General features: G+C 41.2%; 1 protein-coding gene across 3 annotated transcripts in view; it reads right to left on the bottom strand.

The window, feature by feature from the left end:
* Positions 1-23,890, bottom strand: part of ZCCHC7 (zinc finger CCHC-type containing 7) — a 174,081-nt gene that overhangs the window by 37,550 nt on the left and 112,641 nt on the right. For all 3 annotated transcript variants that reach the window (XM_054032870.1, XM_054032871.1, XM_054032869.1), the window contains exons 3-5: positions 14,211-14,254; positions 12,587-12,709; positions 10,228-10,398 (exon numbers count right to left, since the gene is read on the bottom strand). In XM_054032870.1, the coding sequence (XP_053888845.1) occupies positions 10,228-10,398; positions 12,587-12,709; positions 14,211-14,254 (338 nt within the window). The remainder of the gene's footprint in view (positions 1-10,227; positions 10,399-12,586; positions 12,710-14,210; positions 14,255-23,890) is intronic.

Here is a 23,890-nt window from a genome sequence, read left to right as displayed (position 1 = left end):
GTCTTCCGACAGTGGCCAATGCCAGGTGCCCCAGAGGGAATGAACAGAACAGGTAATCATCAAGTGATCCATCCCCTGTCACTCATTCCCAGCTTCTGGAAAAGAGGATAGGGACACCATTCCTGCCCATCCTGGCTAATAGCCATTGATGGACCTATCCTCCATGAATTTATCTACTTCTTTTTTGAACCCTGTTATGGTCTTGGCCTTCACAACATCCTCTGGCAAGGAGTTCACAGGTTGACTGTGCATTGTGTGAAAAAATACTTCCTTTTATTTGTTTTAAACCTGCTGCCTATTAATTTCATGACCCCTAGTTCTTGTGTTATGAGTAGTAGTAAACAACACTTCCTTATCTACAAAAAGAAGAACAGGAGTACTTGTGGCACCTTAGAGACTAACAAATTTATTAGAGCATAAGCTTTCGTGGACTACAGCCCACTTCTTCGGATGCATATAGAATGGAACATATAATGAGGAGATATATATACACACATACAGAGAGCATAAACAGGTGGGAGTTGTCTTACTAACTCTGAGAGGCCAATTAATTAAGAGAAAAAAAAAAAAAAAAAAAAACTTTTGAAGTGATAATCAAGCTAGCCGAGTACAGACAGTGTGATAAGAAGTGTGAGAGTACTTACAAGGGGAGATAGTCAACGTTTGTAATGGCTCAGCCATTCCCAGTCCTTATTCAAACCGGAGTTAATTGTGTCTAGTTTGCATATCAATTCTAGCTCTGCAGTCTCTCTTTGGAGTCTGTTTTTGAAGTTTTTCTGTTGTAATATAGCCACCCGCAGGTCTGTCACTGAATGACCAGACAGGTTAAAGTGTTCTCCCACTGGTTTTTGAGTATTTTGATTCCTGATGTCAGATTTGTGTCCATTAATTCTTTTGCGTAGAGACTGTCCGGTTTGGCCAATGTACATGGCAGAGGGGCATTGCTGGCACATGATGGCATAGATCACATTGGTAGATGTGCAGGTGAACGAGCCCCTGATGGTATGGCTGATGTGATTAGGTCCTATGATGATGTCACTTGAATAGATATGTGGACAGAGTTGGCATCGGGGTTTGTTACAAGGATAGGTTCCTGGGTTAGTGGTTTTGTTCAGTGATGTGTGGTTGCTGGTGAGTATTTGCTTTAGGTTGGGGGGTTGTCTGTAAGCGAGGACAGGTCTGTCTCCCAAGATCTGTGAGAGTAAAGGATCATCTTTCAGGATAGGTTGTAGATCTCTGATGATGCGCTGGAGAGGTTTTAGTTGGGGGCTGAAGGTGACAGCTAGTGGTGTTCTGTTATTTTCTTTGTTGGGCCTGTCTTGTAGGAGGTGACTTCTGGGTACTCGTCTGGCTCTGTCAATCTGTTTTTTCACTTCAGCAGGTGGGTATTGTAGTTTTAAGAATGCTTGATAGAGATCTTGTAGGTGCTTGTCTCTATCCGAGGGATTGGAGCAAATGCGGTTATATCTTAGAGCTTGGCTGTAGACAATGGATCGTGTGGTGTGTCCTGGATGGAAGCTGGAGGCATGTAGGTAAGTGTAGCGGTCAGTAGGTTTCCGGTATAGGGTGGTATTGATGTGACCATCGCTTATTAGCACAGTAGTGTCCAGGAAATGGACCGCTTGTGTGGATTGATCTAGGCTGAGGTTGATGGTGGGATGGAAATTATTGAAATCATGGTGAAATTCCTCAAGGGCTTCTTTTCCATGGGTCCAGATGATGAAGATGTCATCAATGTAGCGCAAGTAGAGTAGGGGCGTTAGGGGACGAGAGCTAAGGAAGCGTTGTTCTAAGTCAGCCATAAAAATGTTGGCATATTGTGGGGCCATGCGGGTACCCATAGCAGTGCCGCTGACTTGAAGGTATATATTGTCCCCAAATGTGAAATAGTTGTGGGTGAGGACAAAATCACAAAGTTCAGCCACCAGGTTAGCTGTGACATTATCAGGGATACTTCCTTATCTACTTTCTCTACACCAGTCATGATTTTATAGACCTCAATCATATCTCCCCTTAGCAGTCTCTTTTCCAAGCTGAAAAGTCTCAGGCCTTGGGCTTGGTCTACACTACCCCCCCTAATTCGAACTAAGGTACGCAACTTCAGCTACGTGAATAACGTCGCTGAAGTCGAAGTACCTTAGTTCGAACTTACCTTGGTCCACACGCGGCAGGCAGGCTCCCCCGTCGACTCCGCGGTACTCCTCTCGCCGAGCTGGAGTACCGCAGTCGACGGCAAGCACTTCCGGGTTCGACTTATCGCGTCCAGACTAGCCAAGGCTACACTTACCAGCTAGTTCGACGGCTGGAAATCGAAGTTCTGGGTTCGACTTATCGCGTCTAGTCTGGACGCGATAAGTCGAACCCGGAAGTGCTTGCCGTCGACTGCGGTACTCCAGCTCGGCGAGAGGAGTACCGCGGAGTCGACGGGGGAGCCTGCCTGCCGCGTGTGGACCAAGGTAAGTTCGAACTAAGGTACTTCGACTTCAGCTACGTTATTCACGTAGCTGAAGTTGCGTACCTTAGTTCGAATTAGGGGGGGTAGTGTAGACCAAGCCTCAGTCTTATTAATCTCTCCTCATACCCCTAATCATTTTGTTGCCCCCTTTTTGAACCTTTTTCAATTCCAATATATCTTTTTTGAGATGGGGTGAACACATCTGCACACAGTATTCAAGATGCTTGCTCTAGAGTGCTTTGAGAAAGTGTAGAGGGAGGACCACATAGCAACCTGGCAGATCTCACCATAGGTGGTGCACAGTTTCTTAGAGTGAGCAGCAATATGCCTAGAAGCTGTACCTGAGGCTTTGAATGTCTCTGCTATATACACCTTTTATCCCTTGTATGCCCCTTCTACTCCCCTAGGATGTTTGGATTCAGACAAATCTTCTGAGAAAGATTATGATGACCTTCAGAAAGGAGGACTGGTCATTTTCAAGAACTGCTATGCCCTGGTAGAATATGTATAACGGAGGTTCCACAGAGCACATGCCATGCTCTGAAATCCCTAAGGCTGAGGACATGGCATGTAGGCAAGAAACTTCTAGTGAGAAAAGGTCTTCCAGTGAAAACACATGCTGATTGCAAAGACTAGAAGGGTGGTTTATGTGGGCTTGTAGTACACAGTTGAGGATCATGTCAAGAATCTGAGTATTAATGGAGCACTGATGATAGTGGTGGTCCTGAGGAACCTATTTTGTGAGAGTGATTAGAGATTCTCCGGGGTTTGTTACAGCTCAATATACGTACAGCTGTGGACTTGTCTTTCTGAAGTGTTAGCAAGGAGCCGTAGCCATGCCTCCTTGTAGAAATGTTAGAGTGTCCTTTACTTTAAGCTGACTTTGCCCCAAGATGTCTCTTGGGTGCCAATATTTGAATCTCATCCAAGTGATTTGTAGTCATCATCTGTCTGTCTGCTCCAAGATGCTAGGAGAGTGCTTATCACCTTATTCTAATATCTGAGTACACCTGCTACTCAGTTTTAGCAGCACTGGATTTTGGTGCAGGGTAAGCTCCTGTTGGAATATGTTCTTTTGTGTTGGGATCTTGAGAGGAGATTCCCGTTACGGCTTAATCAGGCCTGAGGACTGAGACCCGAGAGCTATTGAGAAGGTAACCAAACTCGCTAGCTTGTTTGTTTGCAAAGTGTTTGCATTTTCACACTTGCATGGAGAAGGAGGCCCTGAAGCCACTTCTGAAATTAGGTGTCCAGATTTTCCACTTTTAAGTGTGTCTTCCTCATGTAGTATCTTTTGGTTTTCCAACTGGATCTGGATACCAACAGGTTCATCAATGGACTACCAACCTGCTTTATGATGTTCTGCAAAAACGGCTGGTCCTGACTGCATCCCTTCAAGTCTAAGTGCATCTTGCAGTGCCAGTCAACTCCGGCTTTTCTTCTCCTTTGATGCATAGAATCCTGAGGGACAGAACGAGAGCTTCTGCCCAGGACATGATCCAGGCTTATCGAGGAAGTGTTGCCCTTCAAACCCTCCTCAGAAAAGGAAAACATTTTTGGAGCCCAGCAATTTTGAAAACAATTTAGAAGACAACGAAAAAAAGAAAAGATAGATATTTAGGGTTTTTTTTGTTTTTTTATTTTTAAATCCGGTAAAAGGCTCTTCTACAAAGGGGGGCCTGATGTCTGCCATCTGTGTCAGTGTGAAAGTCCAGAATTCTGGAGAGCTCTTCCTGAGGGGTGCTTTAAACCCACACACAGAAGAAAAGTTGTGGTCTGCCTCCAGTTGCTGCTGTTAAAAGGAACACCAAACTGTGAAGACTGACACAGAGTGGACAAAGAATAGAGATAATAATGGTTACAGCATTTTGTAAGTTCTTAGGATAAAGAAAGGGACTAGGGCAAAAACCCTATAATCCCTCTCAAAGAAAGCTACCAACTGGGGATAGTGGTAGATAGGAGGGTGCTAGGAATACCCGATCACGCTGCCTTTCAAAAGGAATTGTTAGTAGCAATGGCACATTGTGTTACTCAAGAAACCAAAATCTTCTTTAGTGTGGAAAAGTTTAACTAGTAGAGAAGTTGTGGTCTAAAGTATGCCAAAATCTAAACTCTGAAGTTTTAGAATGGCTGTTCATCTACATTATAAGAATGGTACAGTGTATTTTTTAAATTGTAGTATGATTGACTGTAGCTCTGAAGTGCTCTGACCTAAATGGTCCCTAAAAGATATTTTCCTACCCATTTTGAGGAATTTTCTTGTTCTTCCACAATTCTACTGTTAGAATAATGAATATGTGCTGAAGTACTATCTGTACTAGCTGTCAACAGGTTACTTGATGGAAAACTGAAAAATATGTTTTTAAGTTTCATGTATGTTTTCATTCTGAAATATTGGAAATGTAGGTGTAAGACACATTTTTTGAACAGACCTAATTTTGATTCTCTCCCTCAATCATCCACATTCTCATCTGATTCTTTTCTACATCTTATATTGCACCTCTCAGAATAATACAGAAGAGTCTCTTATTTCTTATCTTTCCTTACTTCCATATCTTGTCTCACTCTCTACTACCTCTAAGTGTCATTACTGTATCACTCACCTCTTTCTGCACACATCAAGACTAGATGCTTTCCTAAAAGATATGCTCTAGTTCAAATGGGAAGTAATTCAGGGAAGTCTTATGGCCTATGTTATGCAGGAGGTCAGACTAGACGATCACAGAGGTCCCCTTTTGGCCCTATCATCGATGAATCTATATTATTTAGCTCCTTCACAAGTACTCTTCTCCACTGTCATAACCAACCACATCTTAAGTGTATCATCATTGTGTATCGCCCTCTGGTTGTGATCTTGTAGCTCTATCCCACTGCTCTACTTCTACATTCATATCGGATTAGTTTCAATTTTGATTATTTTACCAACCTATTTTATTCTGCCCCAAGCTTTCATAGTGTGCATCATAATATTTTAGAACATATCTGATAATTAAATATGTTATAGCAATACATTTATGACATAAGAGATAACGTTCTTTGTTTCAGAGGAATTATACTTTTGCCATAAAAATTCATTCTAGAGTAAAAAAGGAACATTTCAAAAATAATTATGTCTAGTGTTATAATGTATGAGATTAAAAAAAATGTTTCCCCATTTGTGGCTATTTTGAACTCTCAAAATGAGTTTAATAAAAATATACCTGAATATTCAACTCAGTGGCTACCTTTCATAAAGATTTTAACTACTCCTCTTTAGTACCCATAGCTGTATATACCAGTACAAATTTATGATATTTGGGAACGGATCCAATATTATTAGCAATTTACCATAGAACTACAACACTACACAAGATACACACAAACTCCCATTAGCAGTAACATGACTTTTGGGCGTAGGTATCAAGGGCAGAAAAGACACTATTTATTTTAAACAAATGTCTAAACTATCCATTAAAGAAAAAGAGGGGGGAGTTGTGTACTGAACTTTGGACGTAAATAATGATAAAAGGTTGGTGTGCTAACTGAGAAAAATAAGTACCTTCAAACCTGGAGCCAAATCCTATCTTCAGATGTGTATGCATGACTCCTCCTGAAATCAAAGATAGCCTCACGCCCCAAGCAGCTATAACCTGGAGTTCTTACCTGAAGCTCATCTACTACCCATCCGAGATCAGCATGATTTATGCTTTTCTACGTGTTGCTGGTTTGCTTCACAGCAGCCTTATTTAATCATAGTTCTCTATATCGAACATATATTGTGGTATACCACATTAACTGGGCAACCATACAACTTTATGCTAAGTTTCAGGATAGTGACTGTATCAGTTCATTTCCCCTATCCAGTTATTTTCACTCTCTTAAGGTCCTTTTAAATTGGAAAGAGTAAGGAGCTTGAATCAAATTAGATAGTTGTTTAGATAAACAAAATATGCGCAGGAAAAAACTCTCACATTTTGAACTCTTTGTAAATTGTTCCTCAACCACCAATGAAGACTTTAAAATCTATTTCATCACTTTGTTACTGTGAGATTTTGCATGGCAAGGTTGAGTGAAACCATGCGTACAGACATTTATACCCTGTGCAACCCAAATGTTACAATTCCATCAGAGAAAGCACTGTTGAGATCAGTAGCAACATTCCAGCTCACGCTGCTTGTGTCTACAACGATTATAGAATAAAAGAGCAAAGGAGTAAATTTTAGTTGGATTATTTGGCAGCCTGTGCATACGCCCTACATTCATTGTTGTGCCTATGTTACACGGAGTCCCTAAAATATTACTTGTTGAGAAAGTATGGTGATGCTAGAGTGTCTCAAAGAAAAGATCACCAGAATTTTTTTAACATGGGCAAAACAATGTATTTTCCCCTAGCCAAGTGGCTGTTAGCTAAAGCTGTAGAGCAAATTCATTTTCTCTCTCTTTCTAAGTGGTCTCGGTGTCACTAGATGGGACAGAACACCATACCCAGGAGGTGTGTGGGTTACACAGTCACTAATATTTTTGTATGTGCATGATGTGATTATGTTGCACTGAGTTAAGTTTTAACTCAAATTAACTTTTTATTCACTCTTTCTATTGAGACAAACTGTTTTGTTGTAGAATATATATTTAGAGACCCAATACATAACTCTGTTTCTATATTACCACCAGAACTTAGTCTTCTAGTGGTACATTCTTAAGTACATTCTGCTTTTGTATGTCTTTGTGATTAGGGCTGAGAGATACACACTCTTGCAAAATGGTCGCTTTCATTGCATGCATGACACTGCACTCCTTAGGCTGTATACTTTTGCATCATGATGTGGTTGTCTTGACATTTATTTGCAAACAAGTCTAGTCTCTGCCATTTGTTTAGACTTCTATACTGTCTGTGTGTCTTGGGTTATAGGTCTAATTAAATGACCCCTCCCCCGGTTTGCTAACACTTTCACTTCAGAAGGACAATTTTCAATAAACTTGCAAATATCCTCTATTCTTTGAAAGATCAAGTCCTTTTCTTGCAACTATCTGCTTTGACCCTTTATAACACTAATAAATTGGTCTCCAAACAGTTCACCTGTTAAGTGTCCAAATTCACATGACTTAGCTTTATTACACACGTCTGTAATATAATGGTCAGTGGTTTCACCTGGCCGCTGGTTGCCTGTACAGAAAATGTGCCTTTGCCCAACATTCTTGAATGGATCCTCAGTATTCTTATAACTTTTGAATTGCTCTGTCTAGCAGTTTGCATCTCCCGATGTGCTCCCACAAACTTATTCACTTCTTTTACCCTCGACACTTAATGTGGGATAATGATTTACCTGCTAATATATCCATACTGACTGCTTTCACTTATTAAAAAAATGCAAACTAATTATTGATCCCACAAATACACTTTTATTTAAGGTTGTATATCCTCAAAAAATTGCACAAAATACCATAGTGTATATGTTTTTATTGAGTGTTTTTTTCCCCAATCAACAAAATATGTGGAAAAAACTCCACTGCTTTGCTGCCTGACCTGGAGCCTGATGCTGACAAATGCCTGGTAGGGTGATACAATAAACAGTACATCTTTTACAAGAATCTCTTTACCTGGACTGTGACTATGTTGAAGAAGGGGGGCATTTTCATATGCTCATTTGACAAGAGAGATCTGGAAGGTCAAAGGGGAATGGCTTGAGATACTTTGGTTACAGACAAAGGGTGGTTAAGATTTCAGAAATTATGTTTTATGAGGTGAGGTATGGAGTTCAATATTTGTTCTAAGTACCTTTTCTCTCTCTATCTTAAGACATGGAGGCAACAGGGAATAATGCATATTCATCGATCCAAGGCTTAAAAGGACTGTTGTCTGACCTCCTGTATAACACAGGCCAGAGAACTTCCCCAAATAATTCCCAGAGCAGATCTTTTAGAAAAACATCCCATCTTGATTTAAGAATGATCAGTTATAGAGAATCCACCAGAACCCTTGGTAAGTTGTTCCAATGGTTAATTACTGTCAAAAATATATGCCTTATTTTCAGTCTGAATTTGTCTTGTTTTACTTCAAACCATTGGATCATGCTATACCTTTCTCTGTTAGACTGAAGAGCCCATTATTAAATATTCCCGATGTAGGTACTTATAGACTGCAATCAAATCACTCCTTAACCTTCTCTTTGTTAAGATAGAAGGAAGGGGTTGATTGGCAATGCTGATCAGACTGTACACCCCAACTGGTATGAGCAGTGCTGATCTTGTACGTAGCAACAGTGCAATTCTGAATGACCTTGGTGAAAATGACGGACACTGAAAGATGGATTTAATGTAGCTCTTACTAATATATTGTAAGGATTAAGATAAAGATATCAATAGATTTCAGACCAGAAATATTTCTCTCCTTACACTGTACTGGTCTTTTGACATTTGAATGATACAAGACAGAACAACTGTTCAGTCTCTTTATAATTTTTCTCCCACACCATATACAGTATGCTTGTCTGGGTGAACATAATTCACCTCATTTGTCACCATCTTCCCTCTTGCACGGTTCATATAAAAGTTTACAGGTGACTGTGGCAGAAATCCAAACCTGCACACAAGAACTGAATGTATATCCACAACTGAAAAGCACGTAGAGTGTAAGCTGAGTAATTCAAATAAACTGTTTCTAAACATCTTCCTTTAACATTACTATTTTACTGAGAGATAACATTTAGATAATATTTACGTGGGAAAAAACTGTATTATGTCCTATTACCCGGCTCAGGTATACTTGTCATATGAAATGCATAAGGTAATGTACATACCAAACCAAGATATAGACTAACTTAAGTTTCTACTGATGCTTTTATAACAACATAGGAAAAGGGAGTAGTATCAGAATAACACACAGCTATTTACTGGCTTTTGGTGGGTAGAAGCTGTCCTCTGCATCTTTGCTGGAGCACTTGGGACATCTGATGTCCCCTCATTTTAAGCCATCATCACTGATGAGGACCCATGCATTTTCCCCAGTCTTCTGGTTGAGTACAATTGGATGAAATTCCAGTGAGAGCCCCTCACTACCTCTCTCAGCATGGACACTAGTGAATTGTGCAAGACACTCGTTCCTTAATCAGGGGAAAGTGCTGATCTGCTGTACCCCCAAATTCCTCCCAGCCTATGGAACAAAAGTCTGGAGAACTGTCATTATATATTGAGCATTAAATACTATACATCTATACACGCCCACCCACTCCCACACCAGTTGAACATATATTTGCATTCCTCTGTCTTGATGCCTGTTATGACTTAAATTGAAATGTCTTGCTTATTGCATTTTTATATCTTTTTTGAAAATTATTTTCTAAAAATGAAATCAAAACTCAACAAAACCATCTGTGCTCCACTTGTTCAACTTTCAAATCTTTATATCCAAAGTGTGAAAGAATCACATACACCTTCCATGGGGCTAAATGATGCTTCCCTGGGCATTTCTCACCACACTTGCTGCACAGATTTAGGAAGAAAAACATTTATGTGAGCAAGTAATTGATGTACAAACTAAACTGGAACACAGAACTGCATCACAGCAAACAGCAGGGCTTACAATGCCACATTTTGCTAAATTCTGGCCTCATTCCTCATGGAAACTATGATACTATATAGACAGATACTCAAATATATTTTTATATATGCATAAATGTGCGCCTACTGTATAACAGAAGGATAAAAACAGATGGTTAGAACATCAAGTTTTACCCCGCATAACATTTATTGACAAAGGTGGACATGGGCTAATGATTGCTAAACGTTCTACTCACATCAGCATAATGGCCTTTCATATCACAGCGGTTACAATGTTTATGCCAATAAGCTCTCTCAAGGCACTCCCTAGAACAGTGTCCAGGCAAACAGCAGTTTAAACAAAACCGTGCTGGGCAGGTATTTTGTAGGTGATCTCTCTCTGCACACAAGCAGCAAGGGGGAATTTTCTATGGAGAAACAGAGAAAGAAGGATCTTAGGTGAAAACATTTCAACTGTTTAAAGTATTTAAAAAATAATAACTGGTGAAACACAAACCAAAATGAGCGCAACCCCCCACAAATCATCTTGTTCATAATTATGTATTCTCAGCTGGGATACTAAGATTATAGTGTTTCTTCAAGATTTCTTACTTCTTAAACAAGAGAAATACAAGCGAACTTAATTCCATATACAGTACTTCCTGGTCCTTGTTTCTTCTCAAGTTTCATGAATTACTGCAAACACTTGTACTACTTTCAACGAATCAACAACAATCATGCTAAGAGGAAAGGAACATTTTGATTTGAGACAAACTTTTCATACCTGAACACTGTGCGCTCAAATTTTGGATACAACCTGTACGAAAGATGTGTAAAATGCGTGTAAGATGTGTAAAATCAAGTTGGTTTATATTTCCTTTTTTAAAATACTGGTTTAAAAAAATGAAAAAGCTGTCTCTCTTAGTGGCATGCTGTGATATGTAACACAATGGACTCTAACGATTCGCCTCTTTATCTAGGCCAGTGGTTCCCAAACTTGTTCCGCCACTTGTGCAGGGAAAGCCCCTGGCAGGCCGGGCTGGTTTGTTTATCTGCCGCGTCCATAGGTTCGGCCGATCGCGGCTCTCAATGGCCGCAGTTCACTGCCCCAGTCCAATGGGGGCTGCTGGAAGCGGCGGCCAGTACATCCCTCGGCCCGCGCCGCTTCCAGCAGCTCCCATTGGCCTGGAGCAGCGAACCACGGCCACTGGGAGCCGCGATCGGCCGAACCTGCAGACGCGGCAGGTACACAAACTGGCCCGGCCCGCCAGAGGCTTTCCCTGCACAAGCGGCGGAACAAGTTTGGGAACCACTGATCTATGCCATAAAAGTGAATGTTCATACTTTTGAGATTTCCGTGTATGCGTACTAGTGCATTTATGGAGTTATAAAATCAAACTATTGAAAGCCTGTTCTGAAGCTGTGTCCATTTTAAGCCAATTTCCCTAATGACTGAGTCTGTTATTTGAGGCTCAAATGGCCACTGGAAGAGAATGACTGATAGTCACTGAGAAACTGGTTTTACATAGACACGTCCATAGACTTGGAATAGGAAGCAGTCTCAGAAGGTGTAGGTTTTGCAAAATTCTCAGCGCTTTTACAGTCTTTTCTGTTGGGAGTGGTTAAGTCACGCTCAATACAGACTGCAGCCATTTCCACATAATATTTTACATAGTAGGTGTTTTTCAAAAAAAACCTGAAGATGAATATTTTAGGTAAAAACTTTTCCTGTTTGTTTTGTTGAAATTTGAGCTGTTTGAGGTCACATTTAATTTCATATTTTCTATGAGGGCAAAGGGAGGTAAATAATCTTTAAAACAATTCTTTGCCAGGGCAATAGGTACTAAGTCTAGATGCTGTTCCTTCCTAAAAATTGTTTCTCTTTACTTTAGTTCTTTTTCTCTGAGAGTCCGTACAATATAAAACAGTTAAAAAATGTAAAATATTCTTTTAGGATCTCAACAATACATCCTTACATTGTACTTACCTTTATTTTCTCTGTATTCATTTGTAATTGTAAGAGATTTTAACTTCATACAAAAAAAAAATCGTAACACCAACTAAAGCCTTTTTTAACTTTGTAAATTAAATTAGTCTTGTCCAAGAGCCCTTATTGTCAAATTTCAACCTGGAACAAACTTTTAAGCCAAATGACAAACTCTTGAAATATGGTGGCTCAGAGCGGGCTCCCTCACCCTGGATGTCTCTTTGCAAGCAGTCCTCACACTCGCATTCGTAAATTCACCACATTGCACTTTATTTAAGAGTGTCTTACGTCGCCTCACCACAAGGCTTTTCCCGTGTGTCACTGTACCGCCTAGGCACTGAGTCGAGGTGGGGGAGAGAGGTTTCATCTCCCTCAGCTCCTAAGCTTCTTTGCCTCTCCTCCCAGCCCCGCTTCTCTCCCATCCAACAGTCCCCAGATGATGATCTGGATCCCCTTGTTAACTGGTTAATCACTCAGTCCTAATCAATTATCTTCCAATCTGGACCATACAGGGATGTTTATAAACTTCACAGCATGGTGGGCCAGCTCTAGGCCAACCCAAAAGCGTGTTAACTAGTAACCACAGAACAACTGGCTGCCTCTAAAATAAATTAAAATATTGCATTTACCTTTGGAGTAGGACAGTTTTTGGACAAATGACCCCGTTTATCACAATTTCTACAAGTAACGTTTTTGTCTGTTGCATAGTATCTGCTGGTGCGTCTCAGGGGTGCATAATTACCAATCTGTGCCTAGGGAAACAAGAAAAAAAGATGCATCTATTATTTGGGCTTTTGTGGTTTAGTGCTTTGCTGAATTGTATTTTTGTAGCTGTCAGTGCTGGTATGTTCGGTTTGAAATCTAATATTGTACTTGTATATTTGTCAACCATTTAGCGCTGAAGTGGATAGTTCTGTTCTCTTAAACTTTGCCCTACATGCGTCTAAATGACTGGCTGCTAAATCACTGGCAGACATTTTTGTCTTTTTTTCAGACTACAACGAAAGAATAATTAGAAAGGTTTGTCTTCTTTCAAAATCTCCAGGATGAACTGTAGTTCCCCCCAAATTGCACATGTAGCTAACATTAATTACAAATACAAGTCACCATTCAACAAGGGTAGACACATTCCTTAGAAGAAATATAATGCTGTAGAGAGAGCTAATAAACCTGCATTTTGCACCATGACACATTACAGTGAACCTGCAAAACACACAACTGTGACCTCACATGCTATCTCCACGGAAGCAGAGGAAGTTGATAATTCTCTCTCTTGCTCCTGAAGATTTATTTAGTACTAGTAAACATCAGGGTTTTTTAAAAAACAGACAGGATGTTGGGCCCAGAACTAGGACAGATGCAGCTGTCACAAGCCAAGCTGAAAGACTGAGGGCCCCTGCATATGGAATAGGGTTGCCAATTTTGGTTGGACTTATTCCTAGAGGTGTCATCACATGACATAATCTTTAATTCCTGGAGACTCCAGGACAACCATGGAGGGTTGGTAACCCTAATATGGAAGCATTATTGGACCTTACTGGAACTGGTTGTGAGACAGAGAGAGAGGGACCCTCAAGAGGTCTGAGTACCGTGCTCCTCTTAGATAGTCTGGGGTTATTAGGATTAACTTTCTTCCAGATCCTCCAGAAGGAGGGGTATGTGAGTAGGGCAAGACAAGAAGTCCCACCAAACGATAAACGCATCATAAGCAAGCGCAGCTAGAGGTTGAAGACTCTGGTTCTGCTTCAGAGAGCTGCTGATGTCTCATGGATATCTTTAAGAAAAATTAATAATTCTGCTCACGCCTTTACTCTATTTTTTTATTTTCTGTTTATATAGGGACACCTATGTGAATAAAAGAATTTTTTATTTTTTTAAGAATTCATCTCTTCTTTCTGCCTATTCCACATCTGATATCTTAATGCTCTGTTTCTGACATCACAGTTGGAAGCGGTGGGAAATGATTATGATGTTAAGAAAGAATTATTACTTCAAATTGAAAATAAGGAGCTGGGGTAGATGAACTCTTAAAAAGCAAATATCCTCTTTTCATGTAAACTAGTCTTACCAACACAGAATGGAGAGAGAGAGAGAGAGAGAAACACAGAAATACATGATATATAAGAATGTTTTCCAAGTATATTGTTCACGAGGGATCAGTGGGTCTATAATAAGGGGTTTCATTCATAAGGTTATGCCCCATCTTTTAAAAACAACTTACAATATTTGGAATAATTTATTAAGCTATATTACCTCTAGGTCTTTATCACTGATGGACCAGTCCACTCCATCTTCTCCTGCAAAACAGATATATTGTGAAATATATTAATGCACTGAAAGTTATTTTGTAAATTCAACCACAGGTGATTTCTATGTAGTCACTGAAAGGAGACAAGACCAGACCTGTTTTTAAAAGCACATCATTGGCAAATCTAGTTTCAGTTTCAGCAAAGGGACACTACCAATCTGTTTGGCTCCAAATTTGACCTACCTTATAATTAAAATGGGCTTTGTCGTGTGTGTTTCGTTAAACAAGGCATCAGCTAGGGAAGAACTCACCATGTGGTAAGTGGCACAGGCACTGCTGGTTACACAAATTACATTTAACTGCTGTCTGTCAAGGCACACAGAACCCTTAGAAAGTCCGCGGTCACCCTCACGGACCTCTAGGATTTCAGAGACACAAGGTGGGTGAGGTAATATCTTTCATTGGACCAGCTTCCATTGGTGAGCGACACAAGGCATGTCTACACTACAGACTTAAGTCGACATAAATTAGGTCGACGTGCAGCCATTACTGCAGTGGCTGATGTCCACACTACTCTCCTTCTGCCAGTGCTGCGCATCCCCTCTCAGCCAGCAGTATCGGTCAGCTGCCCGGGCTTCTTGCCTCCCCGTTCCCCGCCAGGGGCAAGAGAGGGATATCCGCTCAGGCTTCTTGCCTCTCTGAGCAGGGAGCAGCAAGGTTCTAGCTGCCCGGCTTTCTTGCCAATTTCACTGCTTCAGCATGGAGCCCTGAAATGGACAAGACAGCCAACAGCTGATATAAGTAATGCGGTGTCTACACAGAGCCTGCTCTGCCCTAACTACACCAACATAAGCCCTACGCCTCTCGTGGAGGTGGAGTTATGTCGCTGCAGTAGGGCACTTACATCGGTGGGACAAGGCTGTAGTGCGTACATTGGCATAATTAGGTCAACATAAAGCAGCTTACGTCGACCTAACTGTGTAGTGTAGACCAGGCCGCAAGCTTTCAAGCCACACAGAGCTCTTCTTCAGTTCTGGGAAAGGTACGCCCAGCATCACAGCTAAATGTAAGGTGGAATGCAGATTGTTTAGCATAAGTAAAAAGAACAGGAGTACTCTGTGGCACCTTAGAGACTAACAAATTTATTTGAGCATAAGCTTTTGTGAGCTACAGCCCACTTCATCAGATGCATAGAATGGAACAGACAGTAAGAAATATTTATACATACAGAGAACAAGAAAAGGTGGAAGTAGCCATACCAACTGTAAGAGGCTAATTAATTAAGATGAAGTATTATCAGCAGGAGAAAAAAAAACTTTTGCAGTGATAATCAAGATGGCCTATTTCAGACAGTTGACAAGAAGGTGTGAGGATACTTAACATGGGGAAATAGATTCAATATATGTAATGACCCAGCATAAGTAGTTAGCACATATTGTAAGGGACCATTCAAGGTAGAGTGACCTGTTAACACCTCTGCCGTCATGGGACAAAAAGAGGAGGTTAGTGGGTTACGAATTGTTGTGATAAGCCATAAATCCAGTGTGCCTGTTCAATCCATGATTTTTGGTTATGAATTTAAGCTCATCTTTTGAAAGTGTTGCGCAGGTTTCCTGAGTCTCCTCATCCTCATTTAGTGCACAGATGAGAAAGTCTCCGTGCACTCAGTTCGGGTGCCCGAACCCAGACTGGCCTGTAGCAGCCCAGCAGAGGAAGTCCTGCTCAGCCCTGCACTGGAGCATGCCCAGTGCAGACAGAATCTTCAGAGAATGCAGCTGCTAAAATCTAATAAGTTTTTACTGAGCGTGTGCGAACAGCAATATTTCAGAGGCTTATAACTTGGCCAAATAGAGGCAGATTTTCATGGAGATAGCAAAAGGAAAATCCCTGCCAAATCTGAAGTCCCTGCTCCAAAGCTTTTCAAATAATTGTTTTAACACTGACAAAACAATGTATTTTTCCTTAGCCTCATACTTTGAAACAGCAGAACCATTCTGGCTGGAGATTTAAACAAACAAGGACACCTGACATGGAAAATCTCAGCCCAAATGGTTGACATTTAGCAATGTTATAACAAACTGAAAACAAGATCTTATAATGGGAAGTGAAGGACAACCTCAGTAATAAGTGATGCTACCAGCCCTGCCTATAAGATGCATGAATAAATAACTTGCATTTATGAACAGCAAAAACTCTAAATATAGAGTCCACTGATAATTAAAGGTGGCAAGTCCCCTCCATTTATTTTTTAAATGTCAAAAAGGTAGGTAAAGGATGGCATTTGAGTGCAAATAAATATATTTTATAACTATTTATCTAGTTCTTATATTGACCCTATCACCATGTTATCTGAGCACTTATTCTAATGCACCCCACATTATTTTAGACAATGTCAAGTTTTCTGGACCAGAAATTGTCTCCAGATATTGGTGTATGACTCCCATCCCTTGTCTTCAATGGAAGCTGCTTGTTTGCATCCAAAGGATAATTTGGCCCTATTGTATGCACTTATTAAAAAAAGTCAGCCTTCAAGTTTACATGACAGGTATACTGTTGAGAATATTTTCTATTTTTAGGAGTCTGTCACAGAAATTCACTCATGAACAAAATACGGATTAGGAGACATTTTGCTCATAAAACCTCAGATCACATCTAATAAAGACTGTACTAATGAATTACAGAGAACAGAACCATTTTTTACAAGAAAGAATTCTGAATTGAATAAAGCATGTTAGAAGAAATTCTCAAAATAAAAATCTAGAAATATTATTTAATATGCTTAGCATACCCTTAAGGTTTCAGAACACATACGACAACATTCTGGTCAGTGAAACAGAATCCCTCAATATATAGTCAACATTTTAAACAATTAAAATCCAACTACATAAAAGGCCACGCCATACACGAATGAATGCCCCACATTTCCCAGGACCAGAGGTTTTACAAATACTGTTTCACAAATTGGGAGCAAACATTTCTTATTATGGTTCAATCCTGCAAGGTGCTGAATATTGTGGCCTCAATCCAGCTAGTACTCAAACACATGCTTAATATTAGGCATATGAGTAGTCTCACTGCCTAAACATAGGGACATCATGCGGGGTGAAGTCCTCAGGGACCCCATGTTTTTCATAGCTGGAGAATTTGACCTGAAATCCAAACCTTGCAGCTGAACTGTGCTCCAGAATCCAAGCTTTCATGTAAAAAATTATGAGCCCCCACACTGTGTAGATAAATAAAAAACCAATACACAAGTGTGAACTGGTGTCGTTTGTTTGTAGACAGCCCAAAAAAATAGTTCCAAGGGGAAGAACTTTCTTCTTCATTTTAATAGGTCACTGATTATGAAACCCAAAGGGTAACAGTCATTACTTTAAAGCCCCAGTGCTGCAAACGGTCACATGCTGCACATGTACAGTCCCACTGAAGTTACTGGGACAATTCACAGGAAAAGTTCAGAACAAGTGAAACTGTTTTTCTAGTTCTGGACCAATATTGTCAAGTATTTCAGAACTGATTATCTGAGCAACCTCTAACCACCTCAAATTTCCCTACCTAGCTGCCAGAACCTCTGCTTCCCCTACGACGATTTCTAAGACGCAGTACTATCTTAATACAAAAATCCCTGGCACATAGAAAAGTGAAACTGAGTGGACAGTTGAAAGTAATTAACACAGGGTATTGACGGTGCTGCTCCAATTAAATTGCTCATTATTAAATTAAGTTGCTGCAATTTTTCCAGTGTGATACCCAGAAAAACTGCAGACTTGAGGTCCAACTTATTACAGAGAACAGAGGGTCTTGGTTTTATTACCTAGAAAGGCTACATATTGAAACATGAACAGTCCTGCTTTTGTATCCATTTAGAAAAATCTTATTTTTTTGTACATAGATTTCAATTCAATTTCAATTCAATTTAAACTGATGTAGTTGCAATGTTTTTGGTACCTTGAAAGAAGAATGTATGATATTCTGAGGCAGTGAATATGGCATTACTGGCTGGGATATTTATTAAACAAATCACCGAATATTGCATAGGTTGACATGTATACCCCTCAAATACCTAAACTTTAAATTTCTTGCTGAAAAAATACCTTTTGAAGTTTCAAAACTTTTTTGGTGGCTGTAGATGCGTCTAAACTTATTACATACAAACTGCCTTTTTTTTGTTAGTTGGAAAGAAATAAAAGAAAATAGGACCAAAAGAAACACATTCTACAGTGAAATTGTGGGAAAATTTCTGAACACCAACATCAGATAAGTTTCAATACATAATTAAAACAAAGCCAAGTAAATGTACTTTTACTTAACTTTTATTTATTTATTTACTGCCAGTGTCCATGAGTTTTGGATAAACACAGATTAGGTGTGTTCTGAGCTTCTTTGATCTCCCTTTTCTGTCCCTGCTTCTTCAAACCCAAACCACTCGATTTACCATTTTTTCTCCCACTCTGATGCATGACCTCAGCACTAAACCTTGCCTACCACCTGCTCCGAAGCGCGACTGAACTACCAATTCCTGCTACATTCTCAAAGCAGTATACTGAGTATTTTTCTACTCCCATTTCCAGGCCCAGACCAGCAGCCTCCCAAGGCTAGCAACCTTATAAGAGGCATCAGGCCTGGTCTAAACTACAGGGTTACGCCAACATAAGCTGCCTTGTGTCAACCCAGCTGTGGAAGTGTCTTCATTTAAATTGGGCTCCCGCCCATGTAAGTGCCTCTCTAGGCTGACTTAATGCCACCACCTCCCCAAGTGGCATGATGGGCGATCACTCGTTACCGAGTATGATCATCTTCCATGGGAGTTATGGGTCCTCAGGTGGCTGATAAGGCCAATCCTTGAACCACAATTTCTATTACAATGAGGGCAGATATTTTCAGGCTCGGCAGGCGGCTGTTGACCATGACTGGAAGCCAGTCTCTCTTTTCTCCTGTGCCTCTTGTTCTCTTCGGCTTGTTGGCGAGCAAGTTCAAAACGTAGGAGACCATCACATAGGACTTCACTCCATTTTAAGCGATCCTGGGCAAGTGTCTCCCAAGCATCAATAACAATATTACATTTTTTTAGGTTGTCTTTCAGCGAGTCCTTATAACGCTTCCGTTGTGCACCCACGTTACGGTACCCTTCTTTCAGCTGACAGAACAGGACCTGTTTTGGGAGGCAATGGTCTGGCAACTGGACAACGTGACCAGTCCAGCGGAATTGCTTACAGATGATCATTACCTCGATACTGGTGGTCTTTGCCTCTTCCAGAACACTGATATGTCTTCCCATTTGATCTTCAGAATCTTACAAAGGCAGCGTTGATGGTGCCTCTCAAGGACTCTCAAGTGGTGTCTATAGGTTGTCTAAGTTTCGGACCCATACAACAGTGCTGGGAGAATAATGGCTTGATAAACAAGTTGGAAGTTTCTCAGTTGGAAACCAAGTGGCATAGCGTCACAGTCAATGGAATTAGGTCGATGCTGTATCAGTGTAGACACTGCATTGCTTACGTTGACTGTTACTGGCTTTCAGGAGTGGCTCCACATTGACAATACAATAGATACACGTGCTCCTGGTGAGGACACACACAACCGACAAAAGGATCCAAGTGTGCACACACACAAGTGATTTTATAACTGGTGGTTGGATGCCGACATAAGTTAGGTTGACATAATTTTGTACTGTAGACATAACCTAAGAGTCATTGCTGGCAGGATCAATGGAAGAAGAGGTAGCTGAATGCTTTGGCAGGAGAATGGGGGTTGAGATGAGATGATTAAGAGCTGCTTGGTAGGAGCTGGGAACAGATATGACGTGACAGACCTAGTAGTTTACAGCTCATAATTTAGCCATCCATCTGTCCATATGGTAGTGGGGCGGTGGATCCTGTGGGTTTGACATGGGAGGGGAGAGGAAAATTAGGTGGCTGGTGTGAGGTCCTGCCAGGGACTAGAGCTGAGGTCATGCTGCAGGGTAGAAGAAAGGATGACTGAAGCAGTAAGGAATGTGGATGAAGCAGACACACACAAGGGGAGGATGTGTGAAGGTGACCCATGTTCATCTGAAATTCTTGGACAAGTTATGGATATAAAATAAAGAAATACCTGCTAATTTAAAACAAAAGTTACATTTACCTGGAAGTCTTTAGGAGAATGAAACTTACCTTAAATCGATTAAAATTAATTAAAAACTAATGGTCTCTCAACTGAATTTAGTGCAGAATGAGAATGTTTCAATCCTAATTTCTCATTTCCTGCTTGTTAGTAGGAAAATGCTCCAATCAAGTAAGCAGCCATAAAGTAAGACTATCCTTTTTTAACTAGACAGCTAAACTAAAAAAAACCCCAAAACAACAACAAAAAACCACCCTATTTTTAAAAAAAGTATAGTTCTTTCTGAAGCTTGGAGAAAAAGAGTGGAATTTTCCTTTAAAGGAACAAGACAGAAAATGTTGGGTTCAGAAGAGGATAAAAACTATTCCGAGATGATAATTCTCTGTATGTGGAAAAATGTGCAAAGATTTAACCCCATGTTTTTAGTACTCAATAAAACCACTCAGCTATATTTTAATTCCTGTTCTTCTGGGGGTTCACATGTCCCCTTTTCACTTCACACTTTTTGGGGGGCATAGCTATAAAGGACTGTAAAACATAATGTAGCTCTTTGCTAAATATATTTTTATCCATTTGATGTAGGCATTCACAAACATTTTGGTAATTAAATTCTTTATACTGTCTATGGTTTCTTTGATAATTATTTTACTTATGCAAAAACACCACTTTTCTTTCTATTTTTTTAAACAGCTCACAGTGCCTTTGTGAAAGGATATTAACATTTTAAAAAATTATTCTGATAATCTCCCCTGGGGCTTTCTCCATCTCCAGTAAGTGACTGCACCAGAATCTCATAGCCACAAACGCATGTGTTATTCAAAGGAAGCTGCTAATTTTCACATGGTATCAAGGTAAACCCCCATAACACAGACCTGCCACACTTAAATTATTTTATTTTTAATGGATTTTCTCATACTTCGATTTTTTCTACCTTTTTCCTTTTTTGGTAACCACATTAAGATACTTTTTATTTATGATTCATTCATTCACATAATTTGATGAGAAAATATGTGCCTGTTTATTCTTCTGTTTAGCCTTATGAACTTTTTGCATTTGGATCGGAGGGTGGGGAGGAGGATGGCTTTGTGTGCCTCCAGCTGATATCAACATTCTGTCAGTTTGGGGTGTGGTGAGAGAGGAAGGTGCCAGAGTAAATGAGAATGGGGATGATGTTAAATGTATAGTGCTTGGATGGAAATAAGAGTTCTGTGAGGAACATCTTCTATTAGGGTTACCATTCGTCCGGATTCTCCCAGATATGTCCAGCTTTTTTAGTTAAAAATAGCATCCGGGGGGAATTTGTAAATGTCTAAAAATGTCTGGGATTTCCCCCCCATGCAGAGTGGTACACGGCTGACAGGGCAGCCGGCCGGATCCTGCCACTCGCATGGGGCTCCGGCAGCCAGAGCTACCCCTTCGGCCGGGCTCTAAAGCTCTCCCCCCTCCTCCCCCCGTCCCTCTCAGATAGCCGCCTGCCGGGCCGTTCCCTCGGCCTCCGGCAGCTCTCGAGCTCCTCCCTCCTCCTCCTCCTCCCCTGCTGCCCAGTGCGCCGCACGGTACGGTACCGTATGGGGGCCAGGAGGTGGAGAAGGGGCACTGGGGTTCTGGAGGGGGCAGTCAGGGGACAGGGAGTAAGGGGTGTTGGATGGGTCGGGAGTTCTGGGGGTTCTGTCAGGTGATGGGGAGCGGTTGGATAGGGCATGGGAGTCTCGGGGGTCTGTCTGGGGGTGGGGGTGTGGATAAGGGTTGGGGCAGTCAGGAGACAGGTAGGGTCCTAGCGGGGCAGTTAGGGTGGGGGGGTTCTCAGGAGGGGACAGTCAGGGGACAAGAAGCAGGGAGGCTTAGATAGGGGATGGGGTCCTAGGGGGCAGTTAGTGGCAGGGGTCCCAGGAGGGGGCAGTCAGGGGACAAGGAGCGGGGGGGGGGTTGGGAGTTCTGAGGGGGGCAGTCAGGGGGTGGGAAGTGGGAGGGAGTGGATGGGGGTGGGGCAGGGTGGGGGCAGGGCTAGAGCGGGGCTTCCCCCCACCGCCGTGTCCTCTTTTTTGATTGTGGAAATATGGTAACCCTATCTTCTATAGACAATTACATGTTGGTTACCCTGGAGTAACACAGTATTATGGGATGGCCTGTAGAAGCACTACAGGTAAGGTTGCAACCGTATTTCTGTTGAAAGCCAAATTTTCAAACTGCATTACAATTTACATGCCTAATCTGAGCAGTGTAAAAATTGGTATATCGGTTTAAGGCCCCAGACAGAGTTTAGGGTTGTTTGGTCACAGGGGTATCTGAGATACAGTTGTCCCCCAACCCCCCGCCCCACACACACACTCCCCAATTTATTTTAAAAATGTAATAAAAAAACTTCCTTCTAATTTTTTTTTCCAGAGAGAGAGATAGAGAGAGAGAGAGAAACTGTGGACAATATTAATTTATATCACTGGACTGCTCCTTTTGAGACCTAATGCCCCAGTATTGTAAATCAACTCCACAGCCCAATAGTTCAGAAATTGTTGGTCTTTCTTCTGGGTTTTACGGACTAGTATGCTGCTGCAAGCAACACAAACAATGTCAGCCCTATGCAGACTCCTCCCAGAAAATGCTCTATAGTCTACGGGGAACACGCTCTGGGCTAAGAGCCAGACGACGATGAGTTCAAGTCTCTTCTTCCAGAGAAAGGAAGGAGATGGCAAAAAAACGTATGAAAGAGAACTGTTGAGAAAACCTCTGCCCTGAGCGTGGAAGAGTAATATTGAGGAGCAATATCAATACAGTTCACCAAATGCACCTATAGAGGGTGCTACTCCGGGGGGAGGGGAGGCAGTGGACCTTCTTGCTTGCCTCTGAGACATGGCAAAGGTGGAAAAAAACAGCATTTCCAAGCTTGGCAGGGCAATGGATTCCCTTAAGAGAGAAAATAAATTTAGGCTGAGCTACAACTTAACTGATTCCTTATCTATGATCCTAAAACGTGGGTTATTCTGCTACACCCAATGATCTAGGGATTTGACGATGTCACCTTTGCAGTCAAGCATACAACTTGGTCTGACTTTCAATCTCTGGGAGAAATGAGACCTTTTACACCACTAGGAACATTGCACTTCAGTCCTCTCAGCAGGGAATCTGGAGAATTTTATCCTGTTCTCTGGAGTGGTTAACCCCAGTCTAAGACTAATCGCAGCTCCAGTGTCTCCAAAAGACATTATGCATACTAAGTTTCTTTGGTAACAGTATGCAGTGAGCTTAATGTTTGATGGCACTTGTGCATTCAACTTTACAATGAAACAAACATACCCTCTAAAATAGGCGAGAGATTTTTCTTATGGTGGGAAGATGGATGCAAGCATCCCTGGTTTCCAAATCACATTAAAATCTTAATTCAATAATTGTATTTAATTATAATATAATCACAATTATATTAGACTGTAAGCTCTCTAGGGCTAGGTCTACACTACCCGCCTGAATCGGCGGGTAGAAATCGACCTCTTGGGGATCGATTTATCGCGTCCCATCGGGACGCCACAATCGATCCCCGAATCGACGCTCTTACTCCACCAGTGGAGGTGGGAGTAAGCACCGTCGACAG

Source organism: Malaclemys terrapin, chromosome 6, assembly GCF_027887155.1.
Source record: "Malaclemys terrapin pileata isolate rMalTer1 chromosome 6, rMalTer1.hap1, whole genome shotgun sequence".
Lineage (NCBI taxonomy): Eukaryota > Metazoa > Chordata > Testudines > Emydidae > Malaclemys > Malaclemys terrapin.
Note: the sequence above shows the minus strand (reverse complement) of the source record. Positions and strands in the feature narration are given on the sequence as shown.